At 58.6% G+C, this 15,747-nt stretch overlaps 2 protein-coding genes across 5 annotated transcripts in view; both read right to left on the bottom strand.

The window, feature by feature from the left end:
* Positions 1-10,754, bottom strand: part of DHRSX (dehydrogenase/reductase X-linked) — a 149,334-nt gene extending 138,580 nt beyond the window's left edge. For both annotated transcript variants that reach the window (XM_035725623.1, XM_027608406.1), the window contains exon 1: positions 10,570-10,754. In XM_035725623.1, coding sequence (XP_035581516.1) covers positions 10,570-10,678 — 109 coding nt within the window. In that variant the 5' untranslated portion in view covers positions 10,679-10,754. The remainder of the gene's footprint in view (positions 1-10,569) is intronic.
* ZBED1 (zinc finger BED-type containing 1) lies at positions 1,731-10,708 on the bottom strand. 3 transcript variants are annotated; one of them, XM_027608403.2, is made up of 4 exons: positions 8,256-9,925; positions 6,762-7,012; positions 6,312-6,593; positions 1,731-4,601 (listed from the first exon to the last, which is right to left on the bottom strand). In XM_027608403.2, the coding sequence occupies exon 4, from the start codon at positions 4,546-4,548 to the stop codon at positions 2,458-2,460; it is 2,091 nt and encodes a 696-aa protein (XP_027464204.1). In that variant the 5' UTR covers positions 4,549-4,601; positions 6,312-6,593; positions 6,762-7,012; positions 8,256-9,925; the 3' UTR covers positions 1,731-2,457. The 3 variants fall into 3 exon arrangements, with proteins under 3 accessions (XP_027464204.1, XP_027464205.1, XP_035581515.1); XM_027608404.2 differs by lacking the exon at positions 8,256-9,925 and having other exon boundaries at positions 6,762-7,104; XM_035725622.1 differs by lacking the exons at positions 6,312-6,593; positions 6,762-7,012; positions 8,256-9,925 and adding an exon at positions 10,570-10,708.
* Positions 10,755-15,747: the final 4,993 nt, after the last annotated feature.

Here is a 15,747-nt window from a genome sequence, read left to right as displayed (position 1 = left end):
GCGTGCCTCGGGACCTCCGAAGGAGGATGGCAGGCTTCATGCGACCGTTGTGCTAAACCCTATACGAGTCTCATGTTTGCAAATGGCTGGAGCAACGTCGGAAGGACAGGAACGTTGCGGGGAAGACGCGACACGGGGATTGGGGCCTGGAGCACGCCACCTGGCGCCCATGCCGTGCGCAGATCTACGGGACCACAGCCACACCCTGATGGGACCGCGTACTCCACAAAGCCACAAATACCTCCTTCCTCAGGGACAACAGGAGCCGGATCTGCCCTGGGTCCTGAGAGCCACCGTCACACAGACCAATGCTGAGCGGGAATGAGCCTCTACGGCGCCCAAGAACCAACTCGGGAAGGCTCCCCGGATTAACTCCCCCAACAACAACAACAACCCAGCTCAGACTTAGAGCTTTAGAGTAAAACGTGAGCATAAATCCCACACAGACGCACACCTGTGAGGAAGCTGAGTGGGGGGGGGGGGTGCGCCGACCCAGAGAGGAGAATGCGTGCCGCCAGGGGCTGTACGTGTAGCACCCATGCTCGAGGATGGGCACAGCTGGTGCCCATCACCAGACACAGCCAAGGACGTGCTCCCCGGGGACCACCGGACATTGGCCACATTCGACGTCAGTCCCTGTGGCCGAAAGTGGCCCCATCTTAACTCCACGTGTCTGTGTGTGAAATGGAAATATTTAGTTAGCCCCAACCCAGCAACACGGCGGCCAATTCCCTGCAGGAAGAGAAGGCTGCGACGGTGCAGGTCAACGTGCCTTGTCCATTTGTCTGTCCGTGTGGTGCCTTGTTTTGTTAAGAGGAGGCAGGACAGGCTGGGCAACAGTCAACTGTACAAATGAAAGGTCCACGCTCACCACTCAGAAAGGCTGGGGCTCATAAAACCATTCGCTGAAGACAAGCCAGTGAAGGAAAATGCAAAAGGCCTGCTCCTGGGCAGCACGTCACCAAGCGGCAGGAAAATGCAAAAGGCCCCCCGCCAGACAGCCCATCACCAAGTGGTGGCTTTATTCACATAGAATTTGGGTTGCACAAATACCTAGAATGGATCAGACTCTTTGTCATTTGCAAGGACCCCAGGACAAAGCACCATGGACTCATTCTTTGTGGCCCGGAAACCTCTTTCAAGAAAGAAACAAAAGCCCCTCCCCCCCCCACCCCGTTACTGGAGGGCTTCTGTCACAATGAACACACATCAGACAAATAAATTAGGAGCTCATCTGTTTCTTGGGTTTATTGAACAAGAGTCAAATTTGAAAGCGTTAAATAAGAAGAAAAAAAAAAGCATCCATCCCATGAGAAAGGCTCAAACCCAGTCGGATGCGTCAAGATACGAGTCCCTCCTCTCATCAACACCAGCGGGGGAGGGGTCATCCTCCTGAGGAAAGGGACATATCCGCCTCCTTAAATGTCCATGATGCTCTCGGAGGTGCTCAGCCACGCAGAACGTCGCCAGCGTCTCGGGTTTCTGCGAACAGCCGGAGCGACCCCGAAATCAAGGCCAAAATGTCCCATGGTCCGTTTTTTAAAAAAATCAGCGGGCCCCCGCGGTGCGGTGTTGAAAAGACAAAACGCAAGCGTCCGTGGCCCCGTGGAGAAATTGAAATCACCCTCAGCACATTTGGGCCCCCGGTAATTTTGGAAAGCGGGGCTCCCGAGGGCGGGGGGCCTGGTGGTCATCTTGGGGAAAGGGCCCCTTTTAAGCATGGGACCCATGCGCACGGATAGGACCCAAGCGCCTCAGGGTCACCAGGACCATGTGCACAGAGCGAAATGCAGCGAGGCGACAAAAGGCAGAAGACACAGCACGTCCACTACTTTGCCTGCGTTGTCCCCACGGCCCGCGCCCTATTGCTCTTTTCATGCTTTGCACCAAACCCAAAGCTTGTGCGTCTCCCGCACGGGGCGCGAGGGCCGGAGAGGGGTGTCCCCGGCCATGCCAAAGGCAAAGTGTGTGCTTCCGCTGGGCAGTAAACACGAGCTCCTGTGCGCAACAGGTCCGGGAAGGCCTAGCGAAGGCGTGTGGGCCGGGAAGGATGTGGGAGTTTGGATGTTTTTCTGGGGTTTATCGCAAACCATCCCGCGGAGAACAGGACGGCCTTGGGGGTGGAATTAATTTATGTAGGAAGCGAACGGGGCTCCCTCCCTCCGACCGTCCGTCCCTGCTGGCTGCGCGCTGCTCCCGGAGTTCGTTATCTGCAACCAGCAGCCAGCAGGTGCGCGTGGGGACTTCTAGCACTTTCTCTGTCGATTTCTGCCACTTTGCGACGATGAGCCTGGGCTCCCCGAAGAAAGACGCGCACAGCAGCCCCATGTTTCCCTCCTGTGCCTTTGCTCTCCTCGGCCCGGCCACCCACGCACACGCACGCAGGCAGTGGGTATTCACAGCGGAACATCCGCGGGGTCCAGCGCCACGGCGACCCCACCCCCACCCCGCCAGCACCTACACGAAGCCGCCGTCCCTGATGCCAAAGAAGCCGGCGTGCACGGCGTCCCCTAGGGGGAACACCTGCTCGTGGTCCAGGCCCCATTCGCCCTCGTCCTCGTCCTCGGGCTCGGCCTCGGTGCCGCTGCGCGCGTTCTCGTACAGGAAGATCTGCTCGTCCACGTGCGCCGGCGCCAGTCGGTTCCTCTTGGCGCTGACCACGTTGGCGGAGGAGCCAAAGAGTCGCTCCGGAAAGACGCGCGTGGCCGCCACGCACCAGTATTTCTGCAGCACCTTGGGCAGCACGGGGAAGAGCGCCAGGCGGTCGGACCACCACTTGAGGGGGTCCTCGTTGAGGCCCAGCACCTTCTGCGACTTGAAGTTGCTCAGCTCCTCCACCACCTGCGCGTGCCACTCCTCCTGGTCCTCCACGCCCCCCGTCTGGCAGAAGATCTCGGCCAGCATGCTGTTGATGACGCTGGTGGGCGGCGGCGTGGACGCCAGCACCAGCTTTTTCACCGGGGGCTCCTCGGGCAGCGCGTACATCTTGTCCTCCGCCGTCCGGTAGCCCCCGCCAGCGTCCTTGACCTTGTCCAGCAGGCCCTTGGCCTCCTCCACCACCCTGTTCTCCACCTGCTGCCTCTCGAAGGCAGACAGGAAGGGCAGGCGCTTGTAGCGCGGGTCCAGGAAGGTGGCCACGTTGAGGAACATGTCGATCTCGGGCGCCTCCTGGTAGGTCTTGGACAGCTCCTTGGCGATGACCTCCTTGGCCATGCTGAGCTCCTTGCAGTCGGTCTCCTTGATGTTGAGCGTGGTGTTGAGCAGCATGTGCAGCAGGGGCTTCACCATGCTGATGGTGGGGTACTTGGAGGCGGAGAGCATGTCGGCCACCTGCTTGAAGGGCTGCAGCAGCTCCACCAGCCCCGCGATGGTGGCCCACTCGGCGGCCTCCAGCATCAGGTGGTGGTTGTTGCTGTCCTCTACCAGCACGCCCGCGATGACAAACTGCTGCTCCTTGAGGCGCTGCAGCATGGCCAGCGTGCTGCCCCACCAGGACACGCGGTTGCTCACCAACATGCAGTGCGCCATGTTCTGCTGCTTCTGCTTCTCATACAGCATGTACATGGCCACGGTCGACTGCTGGAAGTACTCCACCAGCTTGCGGCAGCGGGCCAACAGCCCGGCGAGCTTGGGCAGCTGCAGGGCCTGCTGGATGCCCGCGTTGAACGTGTGCCCCAGGCAGGGCATCTGCACCGAGATGTCCAGCAGGGAGCACGCCTTCACGATGTCCTTGCCACAGTCTGTGGTGGCCCCGAACACCTTGGCGCTGATGCCCCACTCGATGAAGGCCTCGTACAGGACCCTGGTGATGGACTCGGCCGTGTTGTCCTCGGGGACCTCGAAGGTCTTCAGGCAGCGGGAGCCCACGGACAGGCAGCCGGGGGCCCCACCGCCCAGGAAGTGGGCGGCCAGCGTGACATAGGCACGGTTCTGGTTCTCGCTCCTCCACATGTCCGTGGAGATGCCGCACCAGGATGCGTCGCTGAGCTCCTTGAGGACGGCCTCACGCACAGCGCCGTACTTCTCGGGGATGGCCTTGCTGCAGAGGAATTTCCTGCTGGGCAGCTCGTACCGGGGGTCGGCCGTCTTCAGCAGCACCTTGAACGTGGGCTCGTCCACGATGGACGCGGGGTACAGGCCCTCACAGATGAGGCCGATGACAGCGGCCGTGAGCTCCTGCTGCCGCTTGCTCTCGTGGCCGTGGCCAGCCTTGGTGGCCAGCGTGTCCGGTGGGGTCAGCTGCGACGCCTCGGGCTTCAGCTTGGAGAAGGCGGTGGCGAAGGCCTCGCGCATCTGCTCCGTGTTGCTCTTGACGAACTCACAGAACTCGTCGGGGTGATTCTTCTCCAGGTGATAGGAGAGGTTGGAGGTGTTGCCGGAGTAGGCGATCTGGGCCATGCAGATGCGACAGTAGATCTTCTTCCACTGCAGGATGCAGCCCTCGGCGTTGGTGTCGAAGCCAAAGTACTTCCATACTTTGCTCTTGGCGCGTGGGTGGGCCACTAACTTGAGGTCTGTCTGGGACGGGTCCAGGCCTTTCGCCTCCATGGCTTCTGCGCCGCGGCCCGCCTGCGGGGCCTCCACTCATTCCTGCGCACCTGCTGAGAAGCAGCAAGACAAACACAGCGTGAGAAGGGGCCCAGGCACAGGAGGGGGGGGTGCCCTGCGAGGAGCGAGCGCACGCCACACGCTGAAGCAGCTCTGTCTCCAAGCCACGGGGCAGAGGGACCCCACGGGGCCACCTTTCCGAGTGCGCGTGGCTTTGGCAAAGCGGAGGGTGCACTCTGACAGGTGAGCGCCTCTTCCCTGCAGGTCACTCCTATGCGCAGTGTGCGCAGCAACTCCACGCGTCTGAAAACGTGCGCATCTGCGCTCTTACGGGCGCAAGGACTCCACGCGTCTGAAAAACGTGCGTATCTGCGCTCCTATGGGCGCAAGGACTCCACGTCTGAAAAACGTGCGTATCTGCGCTCCTATGTGCACATGTGCGCTCCTACGTGCACAGTGGCTGCAAACATGCGCATCTTTGAGTTTCTCGGTCCTTAGAGCACCTGGCCCATCTCGGCTGTTTATTGTTTCCTGTGCTAGGCGGTCCACCAACCCAGCACCAGCCAGGCAGGGTCACTTTTGGGGTGAACGAGCTGCCGGCTGCGTGCGGAAGCCCACGTGCCCCAGCACGGGCGCCAGCCCAGGAGGAACCACCGTCACCACCAGCACCTCTGGCCTCCTTGTCAGCAAGAATGTGAGGCACCACAGAACCCGAGGTTTGTCATGGGCATCCAAGAAGCAAAAACAGGATTTTAATTTGGACAGTCTTTAAGTTGGCTAAGAAGCATGGCTACTTTTGTTTTGTTTTTCCCCAAATTTTACGTTTTAAAATGACGCCTTTTGGAACGTGGCATGCGGTCCTTTTATCTTTGGCACATCCATCATCGGTCACCTTAGTGGGGCGGTAATGGACATCTTGATCCCTGGAGCTTCTCAAAATGCCCACCGTGGGCAATCATACCTGTACGCACAGATATACATTTGCTGTGCACGGGTTTCAGCATCACCAGGCTCTCGGAGGGGAGGCTTTGTCGACCCAGAAGCCAGCCCCGAGGGCTCCCGTTGTCCCTGATGCCCCCACGTTGGGTCCCTCGGAGCCGCCAATCTGGGCAGAGACTCCCCAGAATGGCAGCTGAGTTCTGTTCAAAGGTGTCTGTTAACTCTGCAACTTTTCAACCCGCTGTACAGTGCTCGGGGGGTTAAATGACAAACTGCACCAACCAGGCATTTTCTGAGTATCGGGAATATGTTCAGAGCAAAGTCTCCATGTCTACAGGGGATCGCAGAGTGGCCCCCACTGGAATTCAGGTACTCCCAGAACCTGTGAATGGAACCTTATTTGAAACAGGACCCAGGTGTGTTAAGTCAAGGATCATAAGGTCATGGGAAGGATGTGGCCACAAGCCAGGAGCCCCCAGAAGCTGGTAAAAAAAAGGGGAAGGACCCTTTCCTGGTGCCTCGGGAGGGATCGTGACCATGTGCCACCTGGATCTCAGCGGTCCTGCCCTGCCTGGATCTCAGACTCTGGTGTCCAGAGCTGGGAAAGGATGAATTTTTGAGCTTTTAAGCCAGTGGGTACTAGGGTAAGGCTGACCCAGGGCATTCTTTAGACTAGGGTCAAACCTTAAAAGATACTGAGTGTCAGCCTCATGCCCAAAATGCCCCCCATGTCCTCACAGCCAGCCACACCCCACCACACTGGCCTTCATGAGGCTTTTCAGGAAGACATCACAATAGGCCCGATTAATGGGGCATTATGGTACCTGGGCTGGTTGGAGGACACTGTTCTGTGGGCAACTGTACGTAGGAAGCAAAGAGACGAGGCCCAGGATCTGCAGGACAGGTGGAGGGAATCCAACACAGCCATGGCTTGCGGAAAGAGGAGACCCCAAGCTGCACGTTCTGCAGTCCAGTCAGGATCGCGCACCTGGACAAGGAACGGCCGTCGAGGGACCGGGGAAGGAACCAAAGCGCTGCATGCTGGCTCTGGAGTATGAGCGGGTCCATCCTACCCCGGCAGCACAATTCGGCGGTATCAGGTCTTCCTATGGCATTATTATCACGGTTTTAATAATTATCACTAATTTAGCTGAACGAGGTCACGAGACCCTGAGCTACATGCCACACACACAAGAAACAAGGAATCCCCAACTAAACGGATTCTTATGGAGGCACCACTGGCTGGGCCTTGCTCTCCTTGGGTGCACACTTACGTCAGGATCTCTGGGGGCCCCCAGGAAAGCAGGCGACGAGCAGGGGATGTTTCCGGCGAGCCCCTGGAAGGCCCCTGGGCAGGGCCGCCTGCCGCCACCATCTGTACCGCTCGGCCCACAATGGCGTTGGTCACAGTCACCAGTAAAGGTTTCTTCAAGGCAGGCTTTCTCCGCGCATCCTTGGCAGGTGGTTCGGGCACCTCTGGGGGACAGTCTCCAAGCCCCTCCCCGGGGGTCCTGAGAGGTCCTGCCTTTTGCACGAGAAAAGCCGGTTTTCTCCCACACTGCCACCCCAACAGCGCGTCCCGGGGGTGGGGGGCAGACGCAGCAGGACGGAGAGCCAGCTGCCTTCCCCACAGCCTGGAGCTCAAGAGGCCAGCAAACACGGACCAGGGGGCCACGGCGCCCACTAGCCTACTCTGTGTCTTGGAGAATGGAGTTGTTCAGAGTCTGAAAAACCCGTATCACTGGTAGTTACAGGCAACTGGCTTGTCTTTGTTATTTTAAACACGATCTTAAACTCGTTTTTAAATTTCTGCTTTAATTCCTAGCAGGCAAAACCTGCCTAAACAAACGCTCTTTTGGGGTCCTCCTTTTATTTGGAGAGGAAAGGGACCCTAAATCATGATGTTCGAGTGCCCAGGTTTCACCTCCCTGGAGCCATGGTCCGTGTCCACGTGTGCACAAAAGCAACAAGAATTCACTTTCTGTGGATAGGTGTTTTAACCCCCTGTAGTCTGGAAACTAAGAGCCTTCCCAAAATAGCTCGGTAAGTGGGCTGGTTGACATAGTTTGCAGTGGGTATGGCCTCCAAAGGTTCAGCACGTACAAGTGAGTCCACTTTCCGTACCAAGAAGCCTGCTTACTTCTAACGGAATTTTTAAGATTTTATTTATTTGAGAGCGAGAGAGAGAGAGCACGAGCACCAGCAGGGGCTGAGCAGGGAGCCCAACACGGGGCTCGATCCCAGGACCCCGGGATCATGACCTGAGCCGAAGGCAGACGCTTAACGACTGAGCCACCCAGGCGCCCCCCCCCCAACAGAATTTTTAAGGGAAACTCTGTACAATATCAGAACTAGAAAAAAACACATCAAGTAGACCTTGTCTCCTTTTCAAAACGCACCGATGCGTGGAGACATTTAATTTCCAACAGATAACCCCTTTGTTGGTCCTGCACATGTGACCACATGTCTACAGAACACAGCAACTTGGAGCAACTTTTAGGCCAGTTTTGGGGTGACATTCGGATATGAAACGCGGTTAGTTAAATCATGTATTTTAAGATGTGATGAACAGACACACCTCACCGTGTGGGCCACCTGGGCAGTCTTCAGAAGACAGAGAATCTGCAAACCAGACCATCAATCCTGAGTCTGTAAATGGTCTTGCTTTTGGATAAATGTTAAGAAATTAGGACATCTTAACATTCAGGACAACTGCACTCTTATCTCTTCCTTTCTTCCTACAACCTAAGTGACCCCAGACATCATACCTGCCACATGCATTCCCCTTCCCGAAAAGGTCCAAGCCCATCTTCCTGGTCACAGTGCTCAGAAGAAAAAAAAAAAAAAAAAAAAGTCAAGTTACTCCCAACCGGAAATGGGAACTGGGTCTTTGTTACTGTTTAGCTCCAGGCCCAGGGCAAAGTTCAGTGGCTCTCATCCAAACACCCAGTGCAGCGAGGAGCTGATCAGAAAAGCTTTAAAAGGCAAAGCAGTGGGTTTGCCGCTTGGGATGTGGGCCACCAGCAGACCCAGGGCGGGGACGTGCTCCCACCAGTATATCTAAAGTCATTTCTAAGATGACAGACAGGCTGGGGCTCGTGGAGGGCCAGGAAGCAAACGTTCATCCTTCTATATAAGGATCCTCTTCTGGAACACACAGTCTGGCAGGCACGTGACTTCACAAGTACTTTGTATTTCCACAATTTTGTTTGTTTTAAATCAGCAGGTAGAAAGAACAGGGCCAGCCAGCCATGTCGACACACCACAAACAAGTTTTGCAAACACGCGTTTTGGTGTGCCCGTGCAGGGACACCACCTCCAAGGCTAAATTCCTTTCCCAGATTGACCGGGGAGCTCCCGGAACGGGGCTCCTAGGCAGGTGACAAAACCCGGCTCAGAGCGACATTGCGGGGTTACGTGTAAGTGACAGTGCTCCACGGGTTTTGACTGCTTTCTCATCGTCCCTCAGTATACAAGCTAACTGAAAAGGCCACGTGTTGACTTCCCTGTCCCTAAGCCCCTCCAAGCTTGCTGGTTCTTACTCACCCGGCATTCACTTCTAATGTACATAAATATGTTAAAAAAAAAAACAAACAAATTCCAGTGTTATCAGACAAGTTAAAGGCTTGCTCAAGTAAAACAAAGATTCATTTCCCTGGGTGGAGGCTTCTGGGGGGGGGGGGGGCGGGGAGCTCACTGAAAAATGTGTTCTTCCTACTCAGAGCTGAGGTTCTCCAAGTGTGGCCCAAAGGGGCCCCCCTCCCACCGTTAGTAGGTAGCCAGAGGAATTCAAAAGCACAGTTGATGCTGAAACTACGTGAGGGTTGCCACACACTGAAAAACCCGCTTATAACTTTTGACGGCCCCCAAAACATAGCTGCGAAAAGCCCACAGTTGTCCAGAAGACTTACGGGGCACTTGCCCGTTATTTTGTGTATTATAAGCACTGGATGCTCTATTCTTACAATGAAGGAAGCTGGACAGGAGGAAATGTGAGGAAGAAAATTCTAAGGGCACTTATGGGATCCTGCAGTGCGTCTGCCAAAACAAACAAACAAAAAAAAGAAAAGAGACATGTAAGTGAAGGTGGGCACTTCAAACCAGTGTTGTTCAAAGGTCAACTGTATTTTGGCAAGGATAGGTGGTACGTGTGTGGCTCATCTCAGGAGAGTTTGCAGAGGCTAGCCGACCTTCCCAGCACACTCTCTAATTGCAGAAGTACAGCTGAGAGTAGGGGTCTCCTCTTAGGCCGTGCAGGAACGAGCTTAGCAGCTACAAGGGAGCACCCCACCCCAGTTCCCACTGAATACTTTGTTTTGGAAAATACTGATTTGGTACCTAAAAATAAACTGCCATTTCTGCGCCCACAGACCAGGGCTCTTGTAATTCCCTGTGCAGCCGTGCACACAGAAAGGCCTCCCGGATTCTGGCTTTGCAGCCCCGGAGCATGTGTCTACGGAGAGCCAGGGCGCGCATCCACACGAGCACGCTGGAGGTCCCGCCGTGCTTACCAGAGCTTGAGCGGGTCCTGACCCGAAGGCCCGGGGAGTGCGCGGCGGTGTTCCGGGCGGCGGGACGGAGTTGGCCCCCGGCGGGCAGCGCTCCACCGCTCGCACCGGCCGGCTCCCCAGTGCCCCGGCCGCGCGCTGGGCCCCGCGGCGCCGCGGCCAGGCCTTCCGGGAAGGCCAATGCCGCCTAATCCTGGGCTGGGGGGGAAGGAGGGGCCTCCGCGGCGTCGCGCTCCCGGCCTGCGCGCGGCCTCCGCACGACCCCCGCCGGCGTACATAGCCGCCCGAGGTCGAGCGCGCGCGCCCGCGGGCCCGGCCGTGACCCGGGAGGCGGGGGTCGCGGGCTTCCGGGAGACCCCGGCCCCGGGGCAGGCACGCGCGAGCAGCCGGGGCGCGCGCGCACGAGAGGCACCCGGGGCGCGCTTGGCCTCCACAACCCCCGCCCGCGCCCCCCCGCCCCGGGTCCCGCCGAGCGGGGAGCGCGCCTCCGGCCCGGTGTCGCCAACGCCCCCGCCGCCCCCCGCCGCCTCGGCCCGCCCGCAGCCCCCCGCCCGCGCGCCCGCGCCCTGCTGACCTGGCTCCGCGAAGCCCCCGCGGCAGCGCCGCAGCAGCTGCGCCAGGACCACCGCCGCGCCCGCAGCGTAGACCCGCAGGGCCGCCCGAGCCGCAGACAAAGGCGACATGGCTGCCCGGACGCCGCTTCCGCGCCGCCCGCCGCCGCCCGCCCCCGGGACCCGGCGCGACACCGGCCGGCGGAAACGCGCCCGCGCGGCCCGCCCTCCGCGCCCGCCCGCCCCGGGCCCGGAGCCAGGACCCCGCCCGGGGACCCCTTCCCGACCCCGCCCCGACTCCCGGACCCTCCCCGGGGACCCCTCCCCGACCCCGCCCAAACCCCCGAAACCCCTCCCCGACCCCGGGAACCTGCCCAGGGACCCTCCGCGATCCCGCCCAGACCCCCGGAAGCCCTCCCAGAACCCGGACCCCGCCCCGGGACCTCTCCCCGACCCCGCCCAGATCCCCGGAACCCCTCCCGGAACCCGGAACCCGCCCGGGGACCCCTCCCCGACCCCGCCCAGACCTTGAACCCTGCCCGAGGAACCCCAGACCCCACCCGGACACCCGGAACCCCTCCCGGGACCCTTCCCCGGGACCCCTCCCCGACCCCGCCCAGACCCCCGGAACCCCGCCCCGACCCCCGGTCCCTGCCTGGGGACCCGCTCCCCCACCCCGCCCAGACCCTGGAACCCCTCCCGGACCCCAGACCCCGGAACCCCTCCTGGAACCGGGGACCCCTCCCTGACCCCGCCCGGACCTTAGACCCCGCCTCGGGACCCCCCCCACCCCACCCAGACCCACGGAACCCCTCCCGTACCCCAGATCCCGCCCGAGGACCCCTCCCCGAGCCCTCCCAGATCCCAGACCCTGCCCATGGACCCCTGTCTGCCCTGCCAAGACCCCAGAACCCCTCCCGGACCCCGCCCAGGGACCCCACTCCCACCCCGACCCGGCCCCAAACTCCCGCCCCAGGACCCCCCCTTCTTCCTGCCCAGACCCCCAGACCTCTGCACATTGACCCCTCCCCTGGACCCCGACCTGGGACCCCTCCCCGACCCCTCCTGACTGCAGTCTGCACTAGGAACCAAGGAGGGAATTCTAGAGAAGGGACCCCCACCCGGATCCCCCACCCCAGCCCTGGACCCCGCACAGACCCTGGACCCCACCGCACCCCACCCCCGACCCTGCGCAGACCACCCTCATCGTTGGAGTTCCACTGAGACCCACCCACCCCCCCCAGATCCCTACCCAGAACCCTCCCAGGGGACACTTAAACCTGGCCCCACAAGGACCTCAATACCTGCCAGGGCCCAAGACCCCCACTCATATTCCCCTCCATTGTAACAGCCAGTGGATTCCAGACTCGCACCCCGGCACCCACTCGCATCCCCAGCAGAGACCAGGTACCCCTGCCAAGTTGGGACACGCAGGATCCCACACTTCTCCAGAACCCTGACCCCTCCACCGGGACCCGGGATCTCCCCCCACTCGCTCCCCAGACCCAGCAGGCCTGATTGCAGGGGGCACCCTAGCCCAGCACTAGCCTTACCCGGTCGCTGTACCCCTTTCCTCAGGTCAGGGGGACTGGCTTCCCATGGGGATCTGAGACACTAGGGACCCACCCCTGCTTGGTGCCTCCCCCAGCTGGGTTAGGAAGGCTCCTCTGGCCTTTGCAACCCTCTACAGAGAAACTGAGGCCAAACAGCCTTCCCGGGACCCCCTGCCAGATGAGAGCGTCATCGGTCAGCCCCGCTGGGCCAGGTGCACCCGGCAAAGAGCATCAGGGACAGTCATACTCTCCTTGGCCGCCTGTGTCCCACCCCAGAGGGTTTCCTGCATGAGCCCCTGCTGTGTGGGATGGGCAGCTCTGGCCCACTCTGTTCCTGGTGCAGGAGGGTTCCACGGGTGGGGGTCCAGGGTCTGGCAGAGGTCAGGTGGGGTCTGTGAACCGGGGTGGGGGGTTGAGATCCAGGTGGGGTTCCTGGGCAGGGGGTCTGAGTCTGGGTGGGGTCTGAAGGGATCCGGGCGGGAGTCCCCTGACCTAGGGTCTGGGCTGGGATTCCAGCAGGAAGCAGGGAGGCTGGGAGGTCTGAGAGTCTGAAAACAGAGACAGATGGACAGCATGTTATCCATGGCCAGCCAGTGCCTGGGGGAGACCCTGAAGACCCCTCCTCTTCTCTCACCCCATCTCCCCCAAGTGTCTATATTCCCAGGTTTCTGGAGCCATGAACTGGGGAGGGGGTGCTGATAGCTGCAGGCTTCCGTAGGCGCTTCCAGCCATGGTTTGAGGGGACCCCCTCCCCGAGTCACTCTCCTCCCGTGGAACCTGTTGCATATGGTTTTTATCACACTGGTGATAAGTCACCCCAAATGCAGCCGCTCAAACTCTACAAACTGTAGGATCTCAGCGCTCTGTGGGTGAGAAGTCCCCAGGGTGGGCTCCACTGGAGTTCTGCTCAAGGTCTCGTAGGGTCCAAGTCGGGAAGTCTGCCCACTCACGGGGGCCCCCCCGGGGCCGTGGCCTGGAGGAGCCTGTGCGGGAGCTCAAGGAGGTCGTGAACAGAAGCTAGGTCCTGGTGGTTGTGGGGCTGACGGCCCCCATCTCTGGGAGGCTGGCTGTCGGCAGGGGGCAAGCCTTCAGTCCCAGGGCCTCCTTGTTGCTCCGAGCAGGTGTCCCTCCGCATCCCCGTTCTTGGAATTCCTACAATTTCCCCTCCTGCCGCATCTCCGGGACCCCCGCCGCACCCAGTTCTCTGCTTTTGAGGGCTCACGGGATTAGAATGGTCTCCCCAGGTCAATCCAGGATTACCTGCCTATTTTAAGGCGCATACCGAAACTCCACCTGTAAAGTCCCTTGTGCTGTATGGCGGTGCATACTCACGGCTGCTGGGGGGATTCGTGCCCGGATGTCTTTGGGTGGCCCACCCCTCGCTAGCCGACGCCACCATGGTTTAGGACTTCCTGTCCCTTCGAGGATGTGAGGACCATAGCAGAGGGAGGTAGATTTCACCTGCACCCCAAGAGGAAGATGAACCCCAGGGCTGACATCCGTCCTTAGAGAGAAAGGTGAAGCAGGACCTGGGAGGCCCAGCAGGGCGCTGAGAGCCGCTAGGTGTCTGCCTCCGGGCCACGAAATCCATGCAGCAACCCCTGCACAGGGCAAGGAGCTCGTGATAATCCTAAGAGCCGTGACAAAGTTTTCAGTGGTCCTTCTTTCAAAATCGGGGGTGGGGGAAAATACAATAAAGATGACTATGAATAATGCACGTCGTCTAGAAAGGGTGTGCAGCATACAGCATGGGGTATCTATTGGTTTGTCACGGGAGAGACAAAGGGGCCCACACAGAGCATTACTGGGAAGACCAGAAGCATCCTATAGTTCCTATAGGCCCCTGACAGGTGCCACACAGGGCCACGCGGGTTTGCCTATGAGGACACAGTGAACCAGCAGGTTTTTGAGTACCCAGAGCGTGAGTAACCCTGGTCCCCGTGGCAGGACGTGATAGGCTTGTTGGAATAATCCCACAAGCCGGCAGGGACCTCAAGCCTACTGCTCAGGGGGAAGCAGGCTCCCAGCCTGGTCCCCGGGATAAGAAGGGTCATCTGGTGTGGGGACCTTATCAGTGGGAGCAGCATGGGGTGGAGAATTCGGAGTTAGGCTGGTCGAGGACTTCTGGGTTTTCTCCAGACCCCAAGGAAGCATGTGATGTTTATGATATGGGGCCCAAAGATTGGTCCTTCCACCAGAGTGTGGTTGGCAGTGTGGGGTACGGAGAGGCACTGGAGGGCAGGGGGATCCCAGGGTTTCACGGATGGCCAAGGCCCGGCGGGAGCCTACAGAGACGCGGTGCGTGCATGGCTAAGGGGGTACAAGGACATTTCCCCACGAGTCCGGCGACGCTGGTTAAAGCCGGTGTCCTGGAGGTACCATCCAAACTCGCCAGAATGACCAATGAAATGAAATGAAATGAAATAAATGAAATGAAATAAAATAATAAAATATAAGATAAATAAAATAAAGAGAAAATGAAATAAATAAAATAATAAAATATACGGTAAAATAAAATGAGATGAAATAAAATAAATATAATAAATAAAATAAAATAATAAAAATAAGGTAAAATAAATACAGTGAAATAAATTAAATTAAATTAAATTATTAAATAATCCGAAGCACCTGTTAAAAATGCAGATTGTCAGAAATCATCTCAGGCCAGCTGAGTCAGAATGTGCTGGTGAGTCCCTCGAGTGGAAAAATAAAGACAAACAGAAACTGGAGAGAAGGCTGGTGTGGACTTTAAGGTGTGGTTTGGGGGGTTTGGGTTGGTTTTTTGCTCTGTTTGTGACAAGGGTGTTTCTAGGTTTGCTTTTAAATTGTTAATATGAGGGACGCCTGGGTGGCTCAGTCGGTTAACCACCTGGCTTCCACACTCAGGACACACGATGCTTCTGGGGAGGGTTGCCCAGGAGGATATCACCCCTGATAGTTCTTGACGTATACCAAGTCCTTGACCTTGCTGGTCCAAATCCGGAATGTTCTTTGCATGCCCAGGTGTGCAGTAAAGAATCCACTTTGCACAAAGTCAGCTCTGGCATGGGCCCCTTGGGTTCCGGGAGGAAGACTCTGAGCCCCGGGGCATGCAGGTGGAGCATGCTACCATGGGATTTAGGGCTGGGGGGCTTTGGGGCATGTGGTCTCCACTTGATGGAGGTCAGGTGTCCAGGGAGTCAGCCGTGCAGGTTGGCGATAGCTGGGTGTTGTCATCTGTCATGGCTGGGAGAGGTACATGCTGCGTATGAGCTCGCTGGGAGGGGCCGCTGGAGGCTCGCCCCTCGTTCCTCCTGGACCCTGCCCCCTGTACCTGTCCCCTTTGCGGGTTTTATTCTGTGTCCTTTCACATGAATAAAGCATTAGGATGAGCATAGCAGCTTGGCAGAGTTGTCTGTGTCTGTGTAGGGAATCTGTGTACCTGGGGGTGGCCTTGGGGACACTGGAGGCTGCAGTTGGCACCGGAAATAGGGCTGATCTTGGGGTCTTTGCACCACGGATGCACAGTTGCTTTCCACCTTGGAGGGTTGTGGTGACGGACAACTCTGCAGGACTCTGCTTTACAAAATCCCACCCAATAAACCTTGCAGAAGTTTTGTGTTTCGCTTTGCTTTTTGGTTTGTGGTTTGTTGTTTTGGGTTGCTTTTG

The sequence above is a fragment of the Zalophus californianus genome, chromosome X (genome assembly GCF_009762305.2).
Source record: "Zalophus californianus isolate mZalCal1 chromosome X, mZalCal1.pri.v2, whole genome shotgun sequence".
NCBI classification, from domain to species: Eukaryota; Metazoa; Chordata; class Mammalia; order Carnivora; family Otariidae; genus Zalophus; species Zalophus californianus.
The sequence above is the reverse complement of the archived record's forward strand: the minus strand, read 5'-3'. Positions and strand labels throughout refer to the sequence as shown.